This window comes from Mya arenaria, chromosome 2 (assembly GCF_026914265.1).
Source record: "Mya arenaria isolate MELC-2E11 chromosome 2, ASM2691426v1".
In the NCBI taxonomy this organism is placed as follows: Eukaryota; Metazoa; Mollusca; class Bivalvia; order Myida; family Myidae; genus Mya; species Mya arenaria.
The window spans coordinates 48837735-48862969 of record NC_069123.1 but is presented as its reverse complement, the minus strand read 5'-3'; the positions used below and the strand labels follow the sequence as shown (position 1 = coordinate 48862969).

The 25235-nt window shown below is 35.4% G+C and overlaps 2 protein-coding genes across 7 annotated transcripts in view; one reads left to right on the top strand and one right to left on the bottom strand.

Moving 5' to 3' along the window:
- Positions 1 to 492: 492 nt before the first annotated feature.
- LOC128245849 (glutathione hydrolase-like YwrD proenzyme) lies at positions 493 to 9241 on the bottom strand. The gene is made up of 10 exons (XM_052964073.1): positions 9139 to 9241; positions 8769 to 8922; positions 8039 to 8192; positions 7790 to 7880; positions 6542 to 6657; positions 4551 to 4791; positions 4096 to 4267; positions 3140 to 3408; positions 2747 to 2891; positions 493 to 2527 (listed from the first exon to the last, which is right to left on the bottom strand). The coding sequence occupies exons 1-10, from the start codon at positions 9239 to 9241 to the stop codon at positions 2284 to 2286; spliced, it is 1689 nt and encodes a 562-aa protein (XP_052820033.1). The 3' UTR covers positions 493 to 2283.
- A 37-nt stretch (positions 9242 to 9278) lies between these two features.
- LOC128207197 (zinc finger ZZ-type and EF-hand domain-containing protein 1-like) overlaps positions 9279 to 25235 on the top strand; it is a 55924-nt gene continuing 39967 nt past the window's right edge. For 4 of the 6 annotated variants that reach the window (XR_008256666.1, XM_052910011.1, XM_052909996.1 and 1 more), the window contains exons 1-24: positions 9279 to 9431; positions 10211 to 10253; positions 10615 to 10696; positions 10969 to 11125; positions 11380 to 11524; positions 11782 to 11846; positions 12213 to 12336; positions 12798 to 12906; positions 13419 to 13484; positions 13722 to 13868; positions 14070 to 14122; positions 14434 to 14512; positions 14972 to 15103; positions 15273 to 15389; positions 15601 to 15704; positions 16000 to 16080; positions 17285 to 17389; positions 17874 to 18015; positions 18889 to 19041; positions 19217 to 19259; positions 23368 to 23484; positions 23778 to 23977; positions 24457 to 24550; positions 24884 to 24989. Coding sequence is in view for 5 of the 6 variants with exons in the window: in XM_052910011.1 (XP_052765971.1) it covers positions 9357 to 9431; positions 10211 to 10253; positions 10615 to 10696; positions 10969 to 11125; positions 11380 to 11524; positions 11782 to 11846; positions 12213 to 12336; positions 12798 to 12906; positions 13419 to 13484; positions 13722 to 13868; positions 14070 to 14122; positions 14434 to 14512; positions 14972 to 15103; positions 15273 to 15389; positions 15601 to 15704; positions 16000 to 16080; positions 17285 to 17389; positions 17874 to 18015; positions 18889 to 19041; positions 19217 to 19259; positions 23368 to 23484; positions 23778 to 23977; positions 24457 to 24550; positions 24884 to 24989 (2539 nt within the window). In the remaining variant the exon portion in view is untranslated. The remainder of the gene's footprint in view (positions 9432 to 10210; positions 10254 to 10614; positions 10697 to 10968; positions 11126 to 11379; positions 11525 to 11781; positions 11847 to 12212; positions 12337 to 12797; positions 12907 to 13418; positions 13485 to 13721; positions 13869 to 14069; positions 14123 to 14433; positions 14513 to 14971; positions 15104 to 15272; positions 15390 to 15600; positions 15705 to 15999; positions 16081 to 17284; positions 17390 to 17873; positions 18016 to 18888; positions 19042 to 19216; positions 19260 to 23367; positions 23485 to 23777; positions 23978 to 24456; positions 24551 to 24883; positions 24990 to 25235) is intronic. The other 2 variants (XM_052910020.1, XM_052910004.1) reach the window with 1 other exon arrangement.

Sequence of the window (25235 nt, the reverse complement as noted above, 5' to 3'; positions counted from 1 at the left end):
TTATCCACATATGAATGAAATCCCATCAGTAGGTTTTGAGGTATGACTTTACCGAATGTATGCCAAGTAGAGTAATATAACTTGCCTTTACATTGAAATATTGAGCTAAAAGGGTTATAACTCTACTTTATTCGAGAGAAACATTCCAACCTTGGCACTTGCTCATTATTTCATGGGTCACTGGTATAGGCCAAATCAATATGTCACCTGAATTTCTCAGATGATACTGGTCTGATCCATTACTCAAACACAAAATCGTAAGCAATACAAATTCGTCGTTTTTACACCAACAGACAACATTAAGAAAAAAACAGTAATGGTTTATTATATAGTATGCGTGAATTTGGCATGTGTTCATGTATGTTAATAATAACCCATATTTACTGTAACTCAATTATCCAAAAAATGTTGGTGAAAAGATAAAAAAATGAGCCAAAACAAAACACAATTGTATATGTAGATGGAGTTTAGTGAATGTTAAAACAAAAAAACAACAAATAATGTTTTATTTAATACCATATGCATTAAACTGTTTAATAATTCTGTATAGAAAATAATATCACACCAACGACACTGACTATCACAGATTAATAATTGAATATAATATAAACATTGCAATTACATGTATAGAACATTCATATTTTGAACAACATTATGGATTCAATATATTGAATCAATGTATATAGCATTCAAAAGAATGGGAAGAAAAAAACATTCTGAATAACATAAAAATAAGAAGTTGAGCTGAGTTGATGTTATCCTATCAGGGTGTAAACTGAATATCATTGTTCAAACAATTTCAGACTTGAATTGTAAGTAGCCTTCATTACATATTTCTGTGAGGTCAGGTTCCAATTCCAAGTTTATTGCACAAAGGCCTCTGGCCCTTACCACGATACACAAACAAAATACATGTAGACAAATATGAACAAAAGTAAAGCAAGCAGATGTGAATGTTCATCCTGGATTTTGTTGATCAAGGGGCATAGCTTTTTAACAATTATTTAAGCCATTAAATTGGCCTTGCTACAAATGACCATATGGTTAATGTAACATGTGCAAAATGTTCCACATGAATATTTCGCATTGTTACTTAGTAATGACACAATTCGAGGTTTTGCTAGACTTTTGAGACTTTCCAGAGTTCTAAATAAAAAATTATCAAAGCCTGAGTTATGGGCCTTGTAACAGGTGTATAATGTCACTGGTTACATGTGTAAGAAGTTTCATATGATTATCTTGTATGGTTTTTAACCTATGTCCAAGGTTTCTACTTCTAACACCAACAATGACACCACTGAAACCAAGGCTAAAATTACCCAACGTTATTTGCTGGAAACAACTGCTGTCACAGAAACATTATAAATGCACAAGGATGGATAGCAGTTGGTCATAGATGTTAAAAAAATGTTTAATCAAAATCCCATTTTTCTTAACAAACACCTTTAAAAGGTGCACAACAAAGAAGTCTGTGAATTCATTAAATTCCTATTATCAGCTAAAGTGTTCTGGCTGAGATACTAAGTAAGGTTTAACATTAACAACCAAGTGTGACCTTGACCTTTAAGAAAAGAGCACTAAATGTGTGCAAGAAACACCTTCCAATGGTACTCTACAATTCCAGGTGGGGTCGTAATGGATGGACACACGGACTGACAGATGAACTGACAGACAGCACAATACTTATATGCCACCCTTTGCATGAAAAGACAGATAACCTACGGTAATAACATAGTATGCATCATTGTTTGGTTTTAAAACTAATATTGATAAAAAAGGTTCATCAGAAGACATCAGAATTCAACAAACGTCTTCACTTTAGTTTTTGTAAAATTAAAAAAAGAGAACCTTCATAGTGCCGGTAAAAATATGGGTGAACCTTGTTATGAAGCACACCTATCTTTTTTTTCTGACATCATTTCAGTAATAGTCTAGAAAATGAAACCAACTCATGCTATTCAAGAAAAGTTGAGCATTTTTTTTATCATTTTCGTTAAGTCACTCAAAATACAAAGGAAATATAATCAAGGTAAATATATTTAAAAGAATCTACATTAAAAAATATTACTTCGATTATTTTGTTCTACACTCTTGCATAAGACATTTAGAACATGTTTTTTTTTTCATTAAGTAATTTGTAAAAAATGCTTAATATTTCAAGAGGTGCATTAAATTGATTGTGAAAATTGACATATTTTAAAGTCAATTTCCAAAATGAATGGAAAGATACACTTTAAAACCAGTTTCATCAAATTTTTGAACATTTTTTTCCTGGACTACTATTCAATAACCAAAAGCTGCTCCATCAGCCCTTGGGTCTGACCCTGCCCAATACACGCTCCCCTCCCCATTTCCAGGAATGAAGGACCAGGGTCCACGAGCAATCACCTGGCCACGCCCAAACAGAGCCCGGCTATACCCACCGATATTAGGTGTCACATTGTGTCCCATGACCTTGAGGGCTGAGGTCACCTGATCAGCAATCCCCTCCTCAACAGCTACATGCTCCAGACTGCCTTCTCCCATCCTGCCATTGTAAATATATACGTGAGAAATGCATTACTAGACTATATCAGATAACTTTAGTGTTTTGGGAAATTCAAATGAGAACAATTCTTGAGAAGTTTTGATGTAAAATTTGATCAATAAAGTACAAAAATGGTTATCAATAATTACTAACCAAGAAAAGGAACAACAACAATGTATTAATTCATGAGCCAATATTGTAATAACATGTTTAACATACGTGTGTCCATGTCCAATGCAGAAGCGAGGTGCATCCAGCGCCTGCTGTGGGTCCAGACCAAATTCCAGCATGTTCAGCAGAACCTGCACGTGACCTTGAGGCTGCATAAAGCCGCCCATCACACCGTAACTTGCAAGTAGCTCACCTGGAGGCCAGGGAATAATGATGATTCATTATCTTTCACACAGTGTCAAACTAAAATCAGGTTATGGTTTGCTAGTTTGAAGATGTAAGTATAAAACTACTTAAGGGAATATAGGCCATGCAACATCAAGTAATAGCCATTCTTTTTTAAATAAACAAAACTATTCCAATATGTAGACATTGCCTATGAAAGATAGATAACAGCTGGAGAACTATGAAACATTTTGCCAGCTGTGCCTTAAGAAATACCTGTGTCAGCCTTTGTGACCATGGCAGGTATGATAGTGTGGTAGGGCCTCTTGTTGGGAGCCACCACATTGGGATGGGTGGGGTCGAGGGAAAAGTTGAGCCCCCTGTTCTGGAGTGTGAATCCACAACCAGCAGGCACGATGCCCGTTCCAAACCCCATGTAGTTGCTGTTGATGAAGGAGCAAGCGTTCCCCTCACTGTCCGCCACACTGAAGTACACTGTGTCACAACCCTTTAGTCTCTCTCCTGGGCATACATTAGGTAGGGCCCTGGAAAACAAGGCCATTGTTTTATCCCTTATGGTGCACTTATACAGAAAAAAATTGCAAAATGGAAACTTTTAATTTTGAAGTGTCAATCTTACAGTTATCTGTATATATTTCTTTCTTTATAAAATATGTCTTCTTGATCATCGTATTAATTTTATGTTGTAAAAATGTATGAATAACTGTATTATGGGCCATTGATGGTGAACAGAAACATCAACACGCCAATTCAATGTCCAGATAAAATGTGTTCAGTGATTTTGAAATCATTCATATCAAATGTGGAGTAAAAGAGCAGACATAAATTATACATGCATCTTCTCTTGCAAGTAAAGATTCCAATTGAGATTCATTGAATTCAAGATGGTTGTGGTTGTTGTTGTTGTTCAGTAATAGCCAGGGCTAAGATGGACCTATATCACACTATATAGAAAAGGACCGTAACTCTATGAAAAATCATCCAACTGGAGCATGCTGATAATATGCGCTTCTCCTCTTGTAAGTAAAGCTCCTCATAAAGTTTCATTGAATTCAAGCTGGTAATTGCTGAAAAATTGCTTAGGCACAAATGGACCTATATCACCCTATCTAGAAATTAAAAGGGCCATAACTCAGTGATCAACAAAGTGATGATAATATGCACATCTCCTCTTGTAAGTAAAGCTTCATGATGAAACAAAACACGCTTACTTCTTGTTGTCAATAAGTTTTCTCCTCTCAGCTGCATACTGCTTACTGAGCATTTTCTCAATAGGCACATGGACCTTGGATGGGTCAGCACAGTACTGAGCAACATCTGCAAAACTCAGGCGCAATGCCTCTATCAAGGTGTGTAAGTACTCAGCGGAGTTGTGGCCCATGGCTGAAACAAGGAGTGCATATAAGCGGATTCCATTAGCTGCTTTAACTGGGAGTTTTGACTCTGCATAGCTAACAAAATAAATTTTGGCATCATGTAAACGTTTAAAGTCTTTCACATTTATTATATTTTACAAAGCTTGTATCTTTTCTTTCATATATAGAAAGTGAGATGTCAACCAATTTTGACTAAGACAAAACAAGCATTTTGTTATAGGGTATTGAACAAATAAAGAATAAGTGCAATGCCCAGCTTATAAATGTATAACTTATCTGTATGTATTAACCTTTCAAGTCAAAACCTTCTAGAATATTGAGGGCCATGAGTGCTGTAATGCCCTGCCCATTAGGAGGGATCTCCCAGACCATGTGACCCTTGTAGTCTGTTCTGATTGGCTCCTCAAATGTGGTGGTGTGGGCTTTCAAGTCCTCCATAGACATCACACCCCCAAACCTCGCCACAGCTTTACAGATTTCCTCTGCTATTCTCCCTTCGTAGAATCCTGCTGTGCCCTTTGTTGCTACCTCCTACATACAATGAAAATTATATTGTTTGGGTAGTCGGCCAGTGGCCAAAGCAATTATTGCAACTTGTTGAGATGGTTTGACCAGTTCTAAACAATAGATGATGAAACCATGTGCTATCATTTATTTACAAAGATGGTCAACTGATTGTTTGTCAGTTGTAATTTCCACGTAGTAATACTGTAATAATTAAAATATGGATACCTTCAAATTCTTAAAAACAATAAAAATCAACTGTACCAGTGCATCATGTAATTGTCAGAGATGTATACTAAAATTAGCACATGTTTCAGAGCTTTTTTAAACAACATTCTCCATTTTTAACTCATTTTATCTTTATTCATAATGTTGCCATAATGAAATAATGTTATTATATTTTCTCATATTTAACTAGTGTCACATGTTGGTATAAATGAATAGTGATATAAAAGTGCAGCAAAGTTTTATGTACTTAGCTTTAGGAATTATGGCATATAGAATATTACATCTATGGACCTTCAATAATAAACCTCAATTACATGTGTATATGAATGAAACAAGAGCTGTCAAAGAGACAGCCCGCTCGACTATTCTGCCGCTTCAAGTTTAAGGATTGCTAAGTTTTGTTGATATATGCATTGATCACTGTTAAATTACATTACGTGCAAAACCAGAATTTTTAAGTCAAATAAAAGAGGGCCATAATTTAAATTATATGCAAAATAGAGTAATCCAACTTGATTATTTAAGTATGTTTGATTGTTGAGTATTGAATAAGTCTCAATGCAATACATCAAGTAATTGCTGTGATATTAGCCTATTTGTGCTAAAATGCAAAACCTTAGCCAGACTTTCAAAGTAAAAAAAAGGGCAATAAATTGCATTAATGCAAGATAGAGCCATCTCACTTGATTAAGAAGCCTAGATAGTTGGAAACACATGTTCAAAGGTTTCAATGCAAAACATGATGTACATATATTTCTTGAGTATTTATATAAAAAACCTTAACCAGAATTTCTAAGTCAAATAATGAGGGCCATAATTTGCAATACATGCAAAATAGAGTTATCTAACTTTTTTTATTAAAGAAGGTTGGATGTTTGAGTTGTATAGTGTCTCAATGCAATACATCCATTAGTTCCAGAGATATTAAACTATAAATTTCTAAGGCAATAATGGCATTATATGCAAGATATAGTTATCTTACTTGATTAATTAAATAGGTTGAATAGTTGGTAATGCATATGTAAAGTTTCAATGCAATATATGATGTATTTGCTGAGATGTGACTTAAAGCTGCACTCTCACAGATATACCATTTTTACAACTTTTTTATTTTTTGTATAAATATCTGCAAACCAATAATATTAAGATTGCTGACAAAAAATCAGATCATAGATTTTCAAATTTCCATTCGAAAATTAATGTTTCATGGCTTAAACCGTTACTAATGGATTAAGAAAAATGCATAAAACATCAATTTTGGAACTTAGATATAAAATTATGTGATCTATTTTTTTTTTCAGCAGTCTTATTTTACTGGTTTCCATGGATTGTCGCGAAAATTGGCTCGTTCCAAGACATAACATAAAAATGTTGTCAAAACTTTCAATCTGTGAGAGTGCAGCTTTAAATGTGGTAACATGTAAAACCTTTACCAATGTGTGCCGCTGACACCAATGCCAGTTGAGTAGTATAGCTCTCATTTTTTTCTTCGAAGAGACAAGTAAAAAATGTGAATAGACTTTAATTAAGCAATTTTGAGCCTGAATACCCTGAATGTGCTTGCGAGGCTTTTGTTTTTCATGATCTGACCATGTCTGGGTGGCTGGCCATCAACCAGTAGATCTTGTCCATGTTCATTTCTTTCATCTTTTAAAAGCCAACTCCCTGCAAGTGGAATAAAATAGCTTAAATTACAATAAAAAATCATAAGATTATAAATCTGTCTACTTTAAAAGAACTGACTTGTTCTACTAATAAGAGTAGTACTAGAACAGCGCGCTCCCACAATACGCCACTTTATCTCAGAAATGAATGCTTAAATGATGTTTGATGTGCTCATCAAAAAAAATCAAGAAAAAAGTTTTAATAAAAGTCAATCAAGGGCCATATTTAGTACTAAGAATAATTAGGAGTTACCTATCCTAATTGTGTCGGCCGTGGACAGCAATTAAAATATGAAGTATAAAGTCCATAGAATGAACATCATTTGTGATCAAAGTTAAACCCCCAAGTTGCAATAAAATTTAAACCAAATTTTCTAAGTTGATGAAGGGCTATATTTGTATTTAGGATAATATGAAGTTATGTAACCTTATGGTGTGATGGCTTTGAACAACTGTGTGAAGTTTGAAATCCAATGAATGATCTTTATTTGAGGTCTAAGTTAAACCCCAAGATGCCCTCAACCTAAAACTTGCCCTTAAAGTTATAAGTGACAATGCCAAGTTGCCCTAAAACTTTAACAAATTTTCAAGGGCCATAATTTATATTTAGGGTAACATGGAGTTATGTAACCTACTTGTATAGCCATCACCAACTGTGTGAAGTATGAAGTCCATTGAATGAAGGGTCTAGGAGTTATTATTGAAAATCCAAACCAGCCCTTAAACTTTTATCTGACACTATGTGCCCTAAAACTTACACCTAAGTTTCCAAGTCGATCAGTGGCCTTAATTTGTATTTAAGATGATATGCAGTTATGGAACCTAATTGCATGATGGTCCTGTACAACTTTGTAAAGTATGAAGTGAATAATTGAAGAAACAGTATTGGAGTCATCAGTGAAAATGCCAACTTGCCCTAAAACTTTAACTTTTAATCAGACACCGATGCCAGGGTGAGTAGAAGAGCCCTCCTTATTGTTTGTATAGTAGAGCTAAAATGTGATAGCCATAATACTACCATATATCTTTTATTTTGTTTTTAAAACCTTTCATAAGGATACCTGTTGAAATAGAATATATTTTAGAGCTGCGAATATCAGTTATATAGCAATGGAAGAAAAACAATCTGGTACCTTTAGCCCATGAGTGTGCTGTTATTTTCTGAACAGGAAACCCCTCTTCAGCCATGCATATTGCTGGCTCCAGGATGTCAGCAACTGTCAGCTTAAAACACCAACATTAAACACGTTGAAAGGATAAAGAGTACACTCTTAGTGGACATGATCACCTATGCAGTAATACATGAATATGCAACAGGCTAATTAAATCTGTAACCTAAGATAACTGTTTTAACATGAAAATTAGACTTTATTGCTACATACCTTACCACTACCAAACTTCTCAATGGTAGCACACCAGGCTGCAGCAGAACCAGGAACAGTCACAGAATGGCCATGGTTTACAGGCAATGGGTTGTCCACATTGTAACCCTCTTTGTGTAGTACTTCCAGGGACAGTTTGCCGGGAGCCCTTCCACTGTCATTGTATTAAAATGATAATGGTATAGTCTCATACAGAACTAGATAATAAAAACATATAATGTATCATTTAAAAAAATAATAATGAAGAAAATAAAGTGTCAAGCACTACATGTATGTTGCTTTCATTAAAAGAAATATGTTTCTTAATTTTAATGCATTATTATGTTTAAATCCTTTGACTTTATACGCTATATATCATTATATCATTCAAGTTGATTCAACCTATACTGTGCCCCTATAAAATCACATAATTACTATAGTAAGCATGCTCATTTAAAATGTATGTCAAAATGCACATGCATAATGCATAATGTACTTAAGTATTTTCATGTATGATTCCAATAATAAGCAGTATGTACATCTAAACTGTAGTTAACAGCAAGTTTCTTGTAAATGCACATGCTTTTGCTATAAGATCTTTTCCCATTAATTTTGGCATGTTTTCCCCCATTAAAATGTTTACAAATGTCACGGACCTATAAATTATGGTTTATAGGTCCGTGCAAATGTGCATAACCTTCTACGTATCTGACTTTAAACATTATTTTGTGTCAATGAAAACCCCCAGTACCTTCCATTTAGACCATGGACCTTTTTTGTTTTGCTATCATAGTAAAGGCAGAAGGCATCTCCTCCAATCCCCGTGCTGGAGGGCTCTGTAAGATTCAAGGCAGCAGCAACAGCAACAGCAGCATCAGCAGCATTCCCTCCCTGCTTCAGTATATCTAAAAATAAAAAATAAAACATCATTTAATCGGAATCATTATACAATTTGCATCTGAAGTAAAAATGACTGTTGATAAGTCTTGATTTGAAACAATTTGACGCAAAGTTCAAGTGGTACGAAACACTTTGAGTGCGGTTTTTACCTAACATAAAAGACAATTATCTAGAAAAATACGAATAGATAGGAGTTTTAACTTGTACAATCTGGTGCATACCTATACCAACTTGTGATGCAAGGTATTGTGATGACGCGACACAGCCATTCTTGCAAACTAACACCGATCTATGGGAATTGAAACCGACAGGGTCAATGTCCATTATTCCTTTTTTTCGGGAAGTAGTTGTGTCCCTTGGAAATTCTTCAACCTCCAAGGTGTTTCGGAAAATTGCAAAATTTTAATGTCATACTTGATTATTTTCTTTCCAATGAGTGATGGGAAGTAGCCACGGGTCTTGCAGTGAAATGGAAGACGATGAACAATTTCAAACAATAGGCGTAAAACCAACGGTAGTATGTTTTTTAACTGAACTGAAGTTTGTTCGGACGAAATATAATTCGGACATTCTAAAATTACAGTTTTACTTCCGCTTTAACATTATGATAAATCCACATAACAAATAAATCATCGTTCGACATTTATGTGCAGAAGCCCATCAGTGATTGTTATGATAAATATTCATAAATGTTTTTCTTTCTTTTTTTAAATATTTTATTTTAATAATTAAATTAATTTTCATTTGTTTTGACTGTAGTATTGTAGTGTGTGTGGGTTAGAACTAGCCGCCCGGTTAGCTCAGTTGGTTAGAGCGCCGTGCTAGTGTTCCGGCAGTCGTGGGTTCGAGCCCCACACCGGGCGCACTTTCCCTCCCAGGTTTACTTTACTGGTGGCAGCGGTCAACGGCAGGAGTGCCTCCGTCGGCCTTAAAGGTTAATGGGGGAAGGAGTGTAGTGTGTGTGGGTTAGAACTAGCCGCCCAGTTAGCTCAGTTGGTTAGAGCGCTGTGCTAGTGTTCCGGCGGTCGTGGGTTCGAGCCCCTCACCGGGCGCACTTTCCCTCCCAGGTTTACTTTAGTATCCAAGAGTAAAGAAAGAGACTACTATGAATAAAGTTCTTTATTTATGGTAAATCACAACCTCTTTCTTTGTTTCAACAATTTTAAGATTTTTCTTTCTTTATTACTCAGTGCAACTTACAGTATCTGGCCTCAATTATTTACTCCAAACTTACTTGTCAAATGATTTGTTAATCCGTGTTTTTTAACCATGGCATTTTGTTATATTTTTCAGATGCTAATGGATGAATGTGCCTCTGATAACGAGGATGTAAATGGTATTGAGTACTGTTTTATTTCTATTTATTGCAAATATTTATCTTCAAATTTTTGCTTTACAATACAGACTGTCAGTCAAGACTGACTATATCAGTATGCAGGCTCATTAACCTGCACAATTCAGGAAAAGGATCTTTTTAATGTTATATTGTTTTAAAAGTATAAGCGACGTAGAATATTATGTACAAATATCTCAATTTTATAATCATATGGCTTGATTTAATCACTTAATGTGGCACCGACAAAATATGGAACAATCTTTTATAAAATTCTAACTGCTGAATTCATTTCTCTTATTGTTTTTTTTTCTGTAACTGCGTGTTTTTTTATGCATATATTGTTTAATCATGTATTTTGCAGATAAAGAATCTCCTGCATTGACAGAGCTTCTTGATTCTCTCTTCAAACATGAAGAACTTCGCAATGTTGCCTCGAAAATCAAGTATGAGCTTTATCAAAACAATATGAAATAATCTAAGGCTTCCAAAAAACTGACCTGGATTCAAAGTTTTTAAAGTTAGTTTGTAAGCCTGGCAGACTCTTTGCTTGAAAGCCAATTAAGAAGCTGAACAAAACTATGCACGTAAATGGATCCTTAGGCTATACATACTTTCTTTTAACAAAATATACTTATTTGTCCAAAATCTTTAAAGAAAAAGCTGGCAATTTTAAACAAAACTCAAGTTGTACATAACGTGTGCGTGCGTGTTGTAGAGAGGAGATTCCAGAGAACATTATACAGCAGAACCGCCATGCAATCGTGCGCTGGCTGGAGGATAAGGAAAGCAAGGGGGAGGAGACGGTTTCCATGGCACAGTTTGTGGACTTTCTTACACAGAAAACATCCGTCTCCAAAGATGACGCCATCAGGGTGAGAAAAGTTGTAGGGACATGTATTTAAGCAGTTTATGTACAGGTTTGGTATTTTCTTAATTGCCAACATAACATTGCAACATACCTAATGTGAACATATTCAATTTACCCAAATTTGAGAGCAAGTCTTTTGCAAGCTAACTGTATGTGCTTCTATATTTAATGTTGCTTAGAACATTTTTTTTTTAACTCCTTGCTATATATTGTATCATAACAGATGCATTTATTGAGATAGTTGATTTCTGTGTTTAGGGGTTCCAGCAGTTTGACACGGACGGTAGTGGGGTGGTGGAGATTGGCACTACACTCTCTGCCATGAGGTACGCCAACGGCCCCAACATGGTCGGAGAGCTTGGCAAGAGTATCAAGATGCTCCAGGCCTGCACACTGACACCTGGTATGTGTAGACTCACTATCTGTTTTACCAAATGTCACATAATCTGTCATATCTCATTATGAAAAGTTCCTACTTTATAATAATGGAAGCCAAGCATATTAGACTCTTGGTCTCTTATTTATTTGTTTGACAATTATAATGCCAACAATTTTTAATGTAAGATAACTTTTGGTGTTTGTACATTGAAACAATCTACGCAAGTCAAGTTTTGATAATATGAATAGCCTAACTTGTATATTACTCTATGTTTGTTTCAGGTTTTGTGGATGTTTACTCTGAGGACAAGAATGCTGTGAGCCAGCATGCCGACAGACTTCTCAAGGTATTATATACCAATTTGTGATAAGACTAGCTGTTTAAAACATTATGAATTCTGTGATGACATTTAAATACTTTAACATAACATACTTAAACATAGTCAGTATAGCTATTAGACAATCATTTACACAATCATTCATGTATTTGTTCTATTAAACTTAAAATTTGCTCAATTTAAAGTTGTAAAGTTTGTTATAAAACCTTTGCCATGATATTGTCTGTAAAGTTGTAAAGTTTGTTATAAAACCTTTGCCATGATATTGTCTGTAAAGTTGTAAAGTTTGTTATAAAACCTTTGCCATGATATTGTCTGTAAAGTTGTAAAGTTTGTTATAAAACCTTTGCCATGATATTGTCTGTACCTGTCCAGTACCTGGTACGGAACAGAGCACCGAGCCACAGTTTGCCATTCCCATACTTGAATGGCTTCAACAACACTGCCAGTATGAGGCTCACTGTCCTTAAAAACACATTCGCTCAGATGAAGGAAGCAGGTAAGCTTATCAGTTTTCCATGCTGTAAATAAACTCTGTTTAGAGTAAGAAGCCTGTAGCCTGGCTCTTGTATTGTACTGTGATAGTATTCAAATTACTACTATAAGAAGTGGGTTTTAATTGAAATTCTCAATTGTTTGTTTCATGATATAATTTCAACTATTCTCAAGAAATAGATATGTTTGAATATGGAAAAAAAGTTTTATTTATGGATATATAAAAAAATAGGCTGAATTATAAATAATATTAATTTGGATTAATCAAAACCTAATGTATCTTCAAATGTATAGTATAGCATGGAGATTAGCTTGGTAACATATTGGAGATCTTTTATGGAAACGGCTGAGTTTATTCATTTGAATCATGTACATTTAGTGCAATATACATACTTTGTTTGCTATGAGGTCATAAATAGATTGGTATCTAACACTTTTGTAAGTGTAACTGTTGTCCTTGCACAGCAAAGGGAGATGTGCTGGACTCAACTTTGTCTGACGGTGAGGAGGTGAAGCTACTCAACCCCTGCTACAGCAAGCTCGAGGTCTCCTCCAACCCATCAGATGCCTACAAGTGCGTGCCTCACATTGTATATATCAAATACGACTAAAGAATAGTTGCATTCTAGTCTTAAATTGCAATAAGCTTCAAACAGTTATATACTAAATACTTTTATATTTATTTGTCTGAATAGATGTGCAGGGCAAGTGTCTTATCTATCCCCCTGCCTTCTTATAAGTTTTGTGTACCCTACAGAATTACAATAGGTTAGTACCTATGTTCTATAAGAGACATCAGGAGGTGCACTGGAAACAAAATGGAAGCCACATTTTTACAAGCTAACAGTCGGGTTAAGTTTTTTTCAAGTTGTAGAATCAGACAAAATTCTCACTAAAGGATCCCAATAAAGGCACATCTATAATGATAAATACAGTAGCTTACTTTTTAAATACCTCATTGGGTTCAGCTCACATAAAGCTCGGTAAAACTTGTAGCATAAACCAGTGCACAAATATGATACTTGACTTTAAATGATAGCAATTTATGTTAATGAGGAAATAAAGATTTGTCATATTGTTTTACAGACTGACTAATGGTCTTCCACACACATTTTGGCAGTCAGATGGAGCAGCACGTTCTCATTGGATCAGGTGGGAACTGGTGTAGATTGGTTCTGATGGATGGTAAATTGAAATACAGGATAAGAGAGATAACAACAAAACTAGCCCTGATATCTCATATGCATATCATTGATGTGACTACTTACATTGTTAAACAATTTCCTTTAAGTGATCCTTGGACAGAAAAATAAGGGTGTATGTATAACCTGCTAGTATTCTCAGTGTATCTCAGTATACCACTAACCTGCCCTATATTTGCCCTCCCAGACTGTACATGAAGCCGCATGTGGTGGTGAAGACCCTGTCCATTCACGTGGTCTCCTCCGATTCGAGCTACATGCCGGAGTATGTCACCGTCACTGCGGCATCCAGCATCCGCAACATGAGAGAGATCAAGGAAGTCAGAATTCCCAGGTCAGCTGGCCGATTTTGAGTTAGATATAAGAAGTATTTAGACCTTGATTCAATTTCACTTTCATGGTCAAGGACATGAAATCATTAAATCTCAAAATGACATATGGGATTTTAAAGTGTTTGAAAGAATGTGGCCAGTATTTATCTAGATTTTAGAATTACTTCAGACATGTAATTATAGACATGAGTGTATGTTTTCAGTGATGTGTCTGGTGAGGTGGTACTTCTGAAAGGAATCAAACGCCACTACCAAAGTAAGAGGGCTGTTCTCATAGTGACACTTTAATTTCACTGCATGTATATTGGCAAATTAAAATACTTTTTTTTAAATGAAAACTGATGTTTTGATATTTGGTGGCTTAATACTAACACATGAAGTAATTGGAACAATCTTTAGATATATTTAAGCTGAGTGAAGAATTACAAATATTGATAATTGTTTAAATGCTTATCTTGAGAGTTAATACATTGTATATCCAAAGTTTTAGTTATAAGCAGAAAGAAATGCAGTGTATTTTCAATGGCTAGTGAAAGAACCCCAGTAATTGTTTTGTCATATTGTCAGTAATCCAGATCAACATCCGTAAGTGTCGGAATGATGGATGTGACACCAGGGTCCATGGAATCAAGGCTGTTGGCTTCAAGTAAGCTGCCTTCACTGTTTTATGATTATGTACACTGTAACTTACAAAGTGCAAAACCCTGAAATTCAAATCCACATTGAAAATTTACTAGCATAATGGTAGTTTGAACTGTTCTGTGTTGTTATGTGTTAAACCTGCTAGTTTTGTAAAATGTATAGAAAATAATATGAAAATTAAAATTAGATAAATGTCAAACAATATAATTGAACAGTTATTTCCCTACATGGTGTTAGAGATCAGTGCTGCTTGTGAGGGGAAATCACTCTAGGATATTGATGGATTATTGATGGCTCTGTTTTTGCAATTTGTGACTTTCAATGATTTTACACTTGACATTTTGCTGTCCTTGAACTTATCAATTTAAAGGTGTTCAATGTTTATTCTTTGGTCATCAAATATGTAGCACAAACTTGAATACTGGTTTAGATGTTAAAATCATTTCACATTGCACAATTCCAGGGTGGTAAAGGAGGCCGGTATCAGCGTGTCTGACTCAGCAGCTGTCTGGTTCATGCAGGTGCTTGCTTCCACTATAACCGCTGCCATCCCCATGGCGCCCATACTGCAGAAAAACATTTTAGAGCACTCCAGGTATGATGCACTAAGCTACCATCTATTGATTTAAGATAGAATGTAGTAATCTGGTGTTTATAGTAAATCATACCATTTAAGATACATTGAAACAAAATTGCAACAAATATGTATTCATTATTTATGGAATTATCATCATACATTGCTGACTCTGTGTGTTGCATTTCAGGGTTGCCCTGGAGCATATCCCGCCCCTGTCCCTGTCTCCGGCCAGCACGGAGAAGCCCCAATTCCTCTCCAAACTTGTCCTACAGGAGGTTGAGAAGTTTATCACCAACGTTGCTGTGTAAGTCATCTTTTATACTTCGGCTGGATTTAATGTCTCATTTTGTAAAGCTAAAGAAAAATACTTTTAATGTGAAATGAAATTATGAGATTTTGACTGCAAGGATATATTTTTCCAAACTGTGAATTCCTGTCGGTTCCACATGTGCATGGTATTGAGACAGCAATACTATTATATTGCTAGTCCCTAACCTTTATGTCTGTGTGTTCAGTCATGACAGCGAGATGTTGAAGGATGGCGTCCAACTCCTACTCGCCTTCAATCTTGCCCGGGGAAACATTGCTGGCCTCCTACGGACACTCAAGATACTCCAGGGTAGGGATGAATATTGTAACTTAAACATAGACATAAAATAGATATTTCTTGGGGTATAATTTTTCATAATTGTCATTCTGATTATTAATTATATAGTAAAAATGGGTTTGTTTTTTTTTGCCCTGTGCTGTTTTTAAATGAGCGATTTTTTTTGTTGTTTTTTTGCTCGCTAACTCCAAATTTAAAACTATACTTTGTCAAAATCCATAGAATAGAAAACATATATATAGAGAGTAGCCTGATTGTCTTAAATGCACTATTAATATTTTATTGATATGCACAAATATTTCTTCAGATAATCCTGACCTCAGCCTGCCCTGCACCAAACTGTTGTTGAGAATACACAAGGCAAGAGACATGGTTTGGGAAAAGTCAGGTAATCATTCTCGAATTTATGTATGTATTGTGTTTGATAAATGTGAGGCTGTTGTAAGCTTCAGCGATGGCCACTCATTTCTTTCTCACGACAGTGCCATTAACCCTCATACTAAACATTTTTGTATCTAATATTCATGTTTGTCACATACAGTAAAACTGTGATTGTTCATGTCAGCTGGGGCCGAGCTTAAACTGCGAATGATCATATTTTTCGAATGACTCAAGTTTCCATTATACCGGTACTCCATTATGAATGTCTTACAATGTATTTCCAAAGTTTGAAATCGTCACACCTGTTGTTTATTTCAGCACCATTTCTGTATTGCATTGTGAAAATCGCTCATACATGTACCTTCAAAGGCTGACATATTCTACATGTGAAAATGTAAAAGTAAAAAAAAAAACAGTGAATAAATAGCAATTAAATTATTACAAAAAACAACAACATTTTTTTACAAATGCAACATTGGAATATGACAATGCTTAGGTGTTTGACAATTTGTAAGTTCTTTCTCATTTGAAATAATGCAACAAAAAGTGTCAAGAAGGAATTCTTTTCAGAGATTCCGATGTTGGATCGTTATGGTACGGTTTTATTCATGTGTATTACTCATTTACATTTTTCACAATTATCTTCTCAAATGCCCTCATCAAGTAAACAGTGATTATCAGTCTTTCACACCTTTTCAAATTTTCTATCATCTGTCATTACAATGTTTACAATTTGCGAATTTTTTAACACCTGGAAATTGTTTATTTAACAAGCTTTTGGGAAATTGTGTGAAATTATAACCTAAAGGTAATCATAAGGTTTTACGCTCGATTTGTGTATTTGGGACTGACAATGGTGGTTGAGTCCATGAACATTTAGGTTTTGATCATCATCGGTATATTTTATTTGAAAATAAAAGGAGTAATGGTCGAGTCTACGCCTCTACCTCGACCAATCGCCAGTTCCCGACCGATGGCCTGCTCAAGCAATCACAGTTTTACTGTACTTTGTTTGTAGTATTATTACCATAGAACAGGTAAAAAGGACATTCGTGAATACATTTCAGCTTTCATTGAATGTCTTTGTTCAAGTTCATTTTAAAAGATATTCCAGCTAGATGCCTACTAATCAAATGTATTAATCAACATGTATCTTAAAGTCTTCAGGGTAATATGATGACTATTACTTATACTCCTACTGTTATACACAGGTCACCAGTTGTCCATGACCCTACAGGGATGTGATGGGGGCAGTACGGACGAAAACAACAAGCCAGAACTTGTCCTCACATCAAACTGGAATGACGCGTCTCCAGGTCAGTTATAATTATTGGTTATTCACATGTGTATGTTTATCTAGAATGTTATGGAAATGTCTTGTTCACGCATTCACAGATTTAATGGCTCCAGGGACCAATTCATTAAAACAGTTAACTCCTTGCTTTTGGTTGTTATTTAATTTGTTATTATTGACACTCCAGTTGGCTTCAAATTTAAAGTCAAGAGTGACCTCAAAAGGGCTTCTTTAAAAACAGTTTTGCTTCTGAGGCAGAGTGCTTCACCCCCTTTGAGCCTCATTGGGAACCAAAAGCCCCCCCTCCAAAAGTGGTTTCAGCCCTTCAGCTCCCAGGTGAATTACACCCCCGAATGTGACATTTTTAACAATGCATCTATCTGCATTTTTAAGCTACATATATGTGAAGATTGTATGAACCAAAGTCCGTTGGTCCTATGTGTTATTAATCATCCTTTTCAAAGACTATTTTGCTCTAATGTAAGCCGGAATGTGTTTCATTTCAGAGTACACAAGTGCAGAGGGTAAGATGAAGGTGAACATGGTGTTCAAGGCTGCTGAGATGGTTCAGGTCACACGGGTCAAGCTAAGGGTCTCCACCGGGAATAAAGGGGCCAAGAGGGGTCTCGTCTTTGTTTACAGGGACTCGTATGTCAACATTATACTGCTTATAGGGAACTTTGATTTAAGCAAAGATTAAACCATTTACAAATTATTGACAAGATAATATACAATAGTTTTGTTTTGTAGTATTAAAAAAACGAGAGTGAGTAAGATACATATACTACATGGTGATATATTACCAACTTTTTCTTTTTAGTGAATTTATTTAGAGGAATTGGTAAGCCTTGAATATGAGGTAATATAAAATTATGCTTATAGAAACAGTTCAATCAATTTCACAGTTGTGCAAGTACTTCATAAGGTGTTGACAGAACAGTTAACTGTATGAGACAAATGTATGGTGCTTTACTCTCTCGGTGTCACATGTTTGGTGTACCATACTTGAGTGAAAATGCTTTTCTTGTTTTTTTAACATGTGTGGTGTACCATACTTGAGTGAAAATGCTTTACTCTTTTTTTTAACATGTGTGGTGTACCATACTTGAGTGAAAATGCTTTACCCTTTTTTACCATGTGTGGTGTACCATACTTGAGTGAAAATGCTTTACTCTTTTTTTAACATGTGTGGTGTACCATACTTGAGTGAAAATGCTTTACTCTCTTCCTGTGTGACATGTTTGGTATACCATACTTGAGTGACTATACTTTACTTTCTTCCTGTGTGACATGTTTGGTATACCATACTTGAGTGACTATGCTTTACTCTCATCCTGTGTGACATGTTTGGTATACCATACTTGAGTGACTATGCTTTACTCTCTCTCTGTGTGACATGTTTGGTATACCATACTTGAGTGACTTTGCTTTACTCCCACTGTGTAACATGTTTGGTATACCATACTTGAGTGACTTTGCTTTACTCCCACTGTGTAACATGTTTGGTATACCATACTTCAGTGAGGAGTTCAAGCTGGAGCGTCACCTAGAGAGGTTTGAGGGTTATGACTCCTGGGGCAAAATGGAGTACCAGTTCTGTGTCCAGGTTCGCAATGCTGGCATTGCAGGGAAACCAGACAACCCTGTTGGATACTTCTGCATCGACGATGACATGTATGATTCTTTGTGATATTCTTATAAGTTTATTGGATGTCATTGTTCCCCCAACAGTCTACTTATTGATTTTAATTTTCTTATGCCAAATACTTCTAAAACCAATCTCTTGCCTGTATAAGTATTTTGCATTTTCTAATATCACATCAGTGAATACATGTGTTCTCTTTTCCAGTGATGAAATTGATATCCCGGTTTCGTGGCATCCAATAGGAAATGTATGTAGAAAAAATATACTTTTTTTTTCATTAAAATAATAATTATACCCCCACAAACGAAGTTTGAGGGGGTATATAGGAGTGAGCTTGTCGGTCGGTCAGTCTGTCTGTCTGTAGGTCGGTCGGTTGATCGGTCTGTCGGTTTTCATGGTTTCCAGACAATAACTCATGAAAGGCTAGACAGATTTGAAAACATTTTGGTACACAGGTGTACAGGTCAAGTTCGATATTGGGGCTGGTGGGGTCAAGGTCACTGTTACTAAAAATAGAAAAACGGTTTCCGGACGATAACTCATGAAAGGCTTGACAGATTTGAACAATTTTTGGTACACAGGTGTAACATCAGGAGATACAGGTCAAGTTTGATATTGGGGCTGGTTGGGCCAAAGTCAAGGTCACTGTTACTAAAAATAGAAAAACAGTTTCCGGACGATAAATCATGAAAGGCTTGACAGATTTGAACAATTTTTGGTACACAGGTGTAACATCAGAAGATACAGGTCAAGTTCGATATTGGGGCTGGTGGGGCCAAGGTCAAGGTCACTGTTACTAAAAACAGAAAAAACGGTTTCCGGACAATAACTCGTGAAAGGCTAGTTTTTCTTGTCAGCAGTGTAACTTCTAAATTACTCAACAGATTTAAATAAAACAATACATGCATGATAAAAGAAGATGCAGTGTGCAGTAACCTTAGAGTTATGGCCTCTTTTCAAAGGAATGGTTTGCCATTCCTGTGTCCAGGCGGCATTTGGGGGTATTCGTCACTCCTGTGACAGCTCTAGTTATTTTTGTCTTCTAAAATTATCAAAAGAATTGCATTTATTATCTGTTTTGTATATAGATTTCAAGGTATGAGGTTCTTTAGGCCTAAAAAAAAGATATGTCTGTTTCCTGTAACCCGACCGACCGTATTTTTTTACCGCCGACCGCAATTTTTTTTGCCCCAAAATTCGAAGTCAGATTTTTAGCGATCTCTGGCCTATAATGACAACGATAATTTAAATATTTTGGTAGTGTCCGAATCGTTGCATAGTTACAAACGTTTCCGGTTTGACAAGTTGAAACAATGGCAAAAACCTTAATGGCTGTGACATTAAACTGCAGGGCTTTCAATTGACCTGAGCTCCCGGGTTTTGACGCACAGGAATCGTAAATGACCCGAAATCAACGCATCATCCATTTGTAATATGCATCAGTTTTGACACGGGATATTTCGGTGTGAGAGTCGGTATCATCTGAAAGGAGCCTCAATGCATGATCTGAATGTTTGTTTAACCCGCAAGAGCAATTTACACCCGAAGTGACAAGTGATTATCGATCTGGAATCTGATCGGTAACCTTGTCAATTAGCAGCACTCAAACTCAATGACGTAATATTAACTCCGCTCATTATGTAAATTAACGGATACCTTCCGCTTTTTTGCTAAGTGCAATGGTTTTGAAAAACAACAATGCTAGGATATATTTTGTTCATTTATTTTAAGTTTTTTTTATTATATCTCCAGTTAATTAAAAAATATTCTTATAAGTTTTCAATGAGTTAACAGAAAAATAAACATTTTTCGTACCACATGGTCTAAAAAGCGCGGAAAACAGGTGCACGCTAACTTCCTGTCAATTTTAATGAAAGTGAAAGGAGAAATACGTATATCGTTGTCAGTGTTATAGTTTAGTTCTATCACGGACCTGGTTTATAGGTCCGTGGTTCTATAACAAAACTGTTATGGTTTTGCCATTTATGAAAAATACGATGTTGCAATACTGGCAATAGGAACGTTAAATGTTTTTGTTTACTTCCGGAAAAAAAGATAAACCTGAAAGTGAAAGTTAAAGTAAGAAAGATGTCGTTGCAACTGAACAATCGCTGGTGCATATTGTAATTTGACAAGGATGCACTGGATTACATAACGAAGATGCATTAACTAAATAATATGTTCGTCAGAGTCAGAACATATTTTTCCAAGTTTTGACTCTGGGAATGTTTTAACCACCGTAGTCCAGTCAAGTCCAGAAAAGGAAAAAACAACAAGGTATTCTATTGAAAGTTACATTGATTATTTTTCATCGTGCTTGAGATTTTTACAGAATGAACAGTGGATCTAATACAGCAGATCTTTTTAAAACACTGAAAATTGTTAAAAAAATAAGTTGTGGAAACTATTTAAGGTACTGTACGTGTACTAGTTTTGCTGTTTTACTGTTTAAAAAAGAAAATGGTATTACTTTTTTATTAGTCAGTCTAAGCTTTTTTGATACTGATTCTAGTCTATTTAAACATATTCCAGTCCAATCTGTTATTTTACACTGTTCGCTGTCGAGTCAGCAGGTAAGGTTTAAGTGTCCAAGCAGTGAACTGGTCCCCAAAATCTGTACAATTCTGACAGCCTCTAAGAATTAAATGGTTTAGTCATTGATTCTAGTCATTTATCAATCGAAGTATTGATTTATATATGTTTTGTGGAGATTCTTGCCTGTTCTTGTTGTAACAGCATTTTATTTTATAATAGTTGTCATGTACATTTAATTGTAATACAACTTGATATTATTACACAGTCTATCTTAAAATAGTGTGCAATAATATCATGTTTTATTATTAGAAAATGTATGCATTTTGAAAGTTTTGTTTAAAACATTTGCCAAAAATAAATTGTCTAAATGTTCTTTGATTCACTCTTTCACTGGGTTATATTTGCAAAGTGTAAAGATGAACTGCTTCCCTGGCGAACATACTGACAATGCTCAAAATTGCACATAATGTTGCCACCGCTGGGAGTCGAACCCATGGCTTGCCCTTCAACAGGATGCATTCTACAACTGAAATACATGTACCATGGCTAAAAATAACTGATAAAAAATGCTGTTTCTTTGTCAAGCTTCATGTATATATAGATGTGAAAAAATCACTTGGTCTTGATTTATTACAATGATGATGTATTTTATGTTTTGATGGCTGTCAAGCTAGCAGTTTTAGCTTATAAGTGGCAGAAAGATTGAATCTATATATCACACTGAATTCTTATTAAAATAATTCACCTGAAATAAACTTGAATATTGGATCATTCTGACATTTAAAAAAAAAAAAAAAATAATAATAATAATCCCTACCTACCGACCCATCTTTTTTTCAGCATGTTACAGGAAACAGACATATTTTTTTTTTAGGCCTTATTAAATTAATTTTTGATATTTTGTATTAGTGAAAATACCCCTTTATTATATCTCCCCCCATTGGGGTGGGAGACTGTTCGTTGTGCTGGCCATCTGTCTGGATAGATGGATGTCACAAAGTTTATCAGCACAAAAATATTCAAACTTTGAAAGGATTTTAATGAAACTTCTCAGGAAAGATAGGTACCAAGCCTTGTTGTGCATGAGCAATGACATGTTCAGCTTGGATAATTCTTCACAGAGTTACGGCCTTTTGTTTTTTTACATAAAGTGCACATTGTGATTAGTTGTCAGCACAAAATTTCAAAAACTGCTGGAGGGATGTTTATGAATCTTCACAGGAATAATAAGTACCAAGCCTAGTTGTCCATTTACATCGGCATGTTCCGCTTCGGTAATGTTTCTTAAAGTTATGGATCTTCATTTTTACATAAAGTTACATAAAGCAATGCACGTAAAATCGAGACTTGTTTTAAACTTGGCACAGTGTCTCAACATAATGGGAAGATCTGCATTACATGAAACTTTAATCACATAGGCCACATTGGATTCTGTCATCATTTTATGAAGCAAAGTACTACTGCAGTTTTATGCTGTATCTTCTTGATACTTCACAGAAATAATGATCTTAGCCAGGTGTTGTGCCTCATATAAAATATTTCAAGATACCCGACTGGTGGCCTTATTGGATTTTGCATGAATAATCTTTCACATTAATTAGTTTTGAGTCATTTCCTTTTCAATTTGTTTTGAGTTATCTCCTTTAGTTCTGTTTTTTTTCACCACACTATTTATCAGCAACCACTGCCAGAAATCACTGTGAGTTATATTTTTGAAGTACCTGTACGGTTTGCATATTTGGAGGAGACATATGTTTTCCTTAGAAATTAATTCCCAGATCTTGTTGTTCCTTGTGTTAAATCATCTTCATGTATTTCAGTACGTCTTAGTGAAATTCCTCGAGCCTCGCCAACAGTCCGCCTCCAAGATCGGCATCGCAGGTCTCCGCCTCTATGGCTTTACAAGGAAACCAGTCATGGTCGACGATGCTGTCATGGTGGGTTTCTTTATCTTCTGAGCTTGGGAAATGTGTATAGATTGTATGCATTCTGTGTACCGTATTTTACATGCAAAAAAACAGAGATTTCAAACAGGTATTAATGACATTCTATAGTACATCCCATAGTGTTATACAACTGATTTAAATTGCTGGTACATTATTTTATTCTGACAAAAAATCTAATTTTCAACTTAAAGATGTACTGGCATTATTAAATATGAGCTCTTAGAAATAACAGAAAGTACCGTATTGCCCCTAAGGAAGTTTCTCCTATTTTCCTCCATTTGAAGCAGGTAAAGCACCCTCCAAACCCAGAGAAGCACCCCAATGTTTCGAGTGTGGAAGTGATCCAGCATGTCGCCTCATTCCTGATTGACATCTGTCAAGACCTCGCTCACAGGAAGAAAATCTCCACTAAACCAGACTTTCTCGAGTTCTCTGATATCCCTCTTGACATTCTGTGTGAGCTGTACCATCGATTTAGAGAAGGGTGAGATATTTACAAGCAGTTTATTATCATCCATTATGATGAATAATGAAATAATTAACTTTATGACATTAGCAATATTAGCTCCCTATACATATTTCTATTGTTTGCAAGCATCTAATATTGTCCCTATCAACGCATAGTATTACTTTGCTCCATACCTTGTGTATGTATTTTCATATAGATTCAATAACCTACCTTACCTAACTTATTTCTAAAGAGCCAATTTCAGCCTGAAATTGACCTCAGAAAAAAATGTCAAAAGCTTGTTACTGGTTGTAAGATGCAGGCATTTCAGATCGAAATCTGAGGGAAAAAAGTGTGTCTTATAATCAGTCATTTACGGTATATACACATGCTTTTAAAAACCAAAGAGGATAGACTGACTTTGAATATACATAGACAATTTCTTGATCTTGCATTTGAAAGTTCATAAGTTTTGTTATATTTTCCATACTGACCCATGTGCGCTATATCTTCAGAGAGGATGAAGCATGGCAGGCAGGTGGAGAGGTCATATTACAGCTGCTCTTCTCACTCCTCCCTGCTCTCACAAACCTCTCCGGGGAAAGTAAGGTAAACAAAAAGGGAAGAACAAATATACAAAACCAATACTATGTTGTATACATGCAACATTCTAAATTGCACTAGGATACAATAAAGATCACAAAGAAATTAGGACTATATCCTCCACAGTCTTACTGTAATAGCTGAATTATCTTATGTATAAACATAAAAATGTGATTCTTCTGTCATTTGTTACACATCAAAAATGGATATATAGTGTAGAAAAAGAGTATGTTTGTATCATTAAGATCCATACATGTAATTTGAGCATACCTTTTTACACATTTTCCTTTTGAAGGGCATAAAACATGATGGAAGCTTCTTATATATGTATGTTTGCAGGCTTCGGCGGAGCAGCTGTTCCAGCACCTGTGTAAGACAGTGGACAGTCAGATGGTGAACCGGGATGGCCTCATTTACCGCCTCTCTAAGCAGCTCATCATTGATGGTGGGTTGATATAAAGAGTCTATACTTATGCCTCTCCATTCCCTTTTGATCTTATATTGAAAAGTTTCCATAAGCATTTACATCATATCTGTTTGAAATCAGTCACAACAAGCTCAAAGAAAATGTCTCATCTGTGAGTTCCAATTAGACCTGAACTTAATTTTTTTATTATTTTAATTATATGATCATGATTGCTTGCAAGTTGGTTGCATGAATGGTTTATTTCACTACTATGACTGTTTTCCT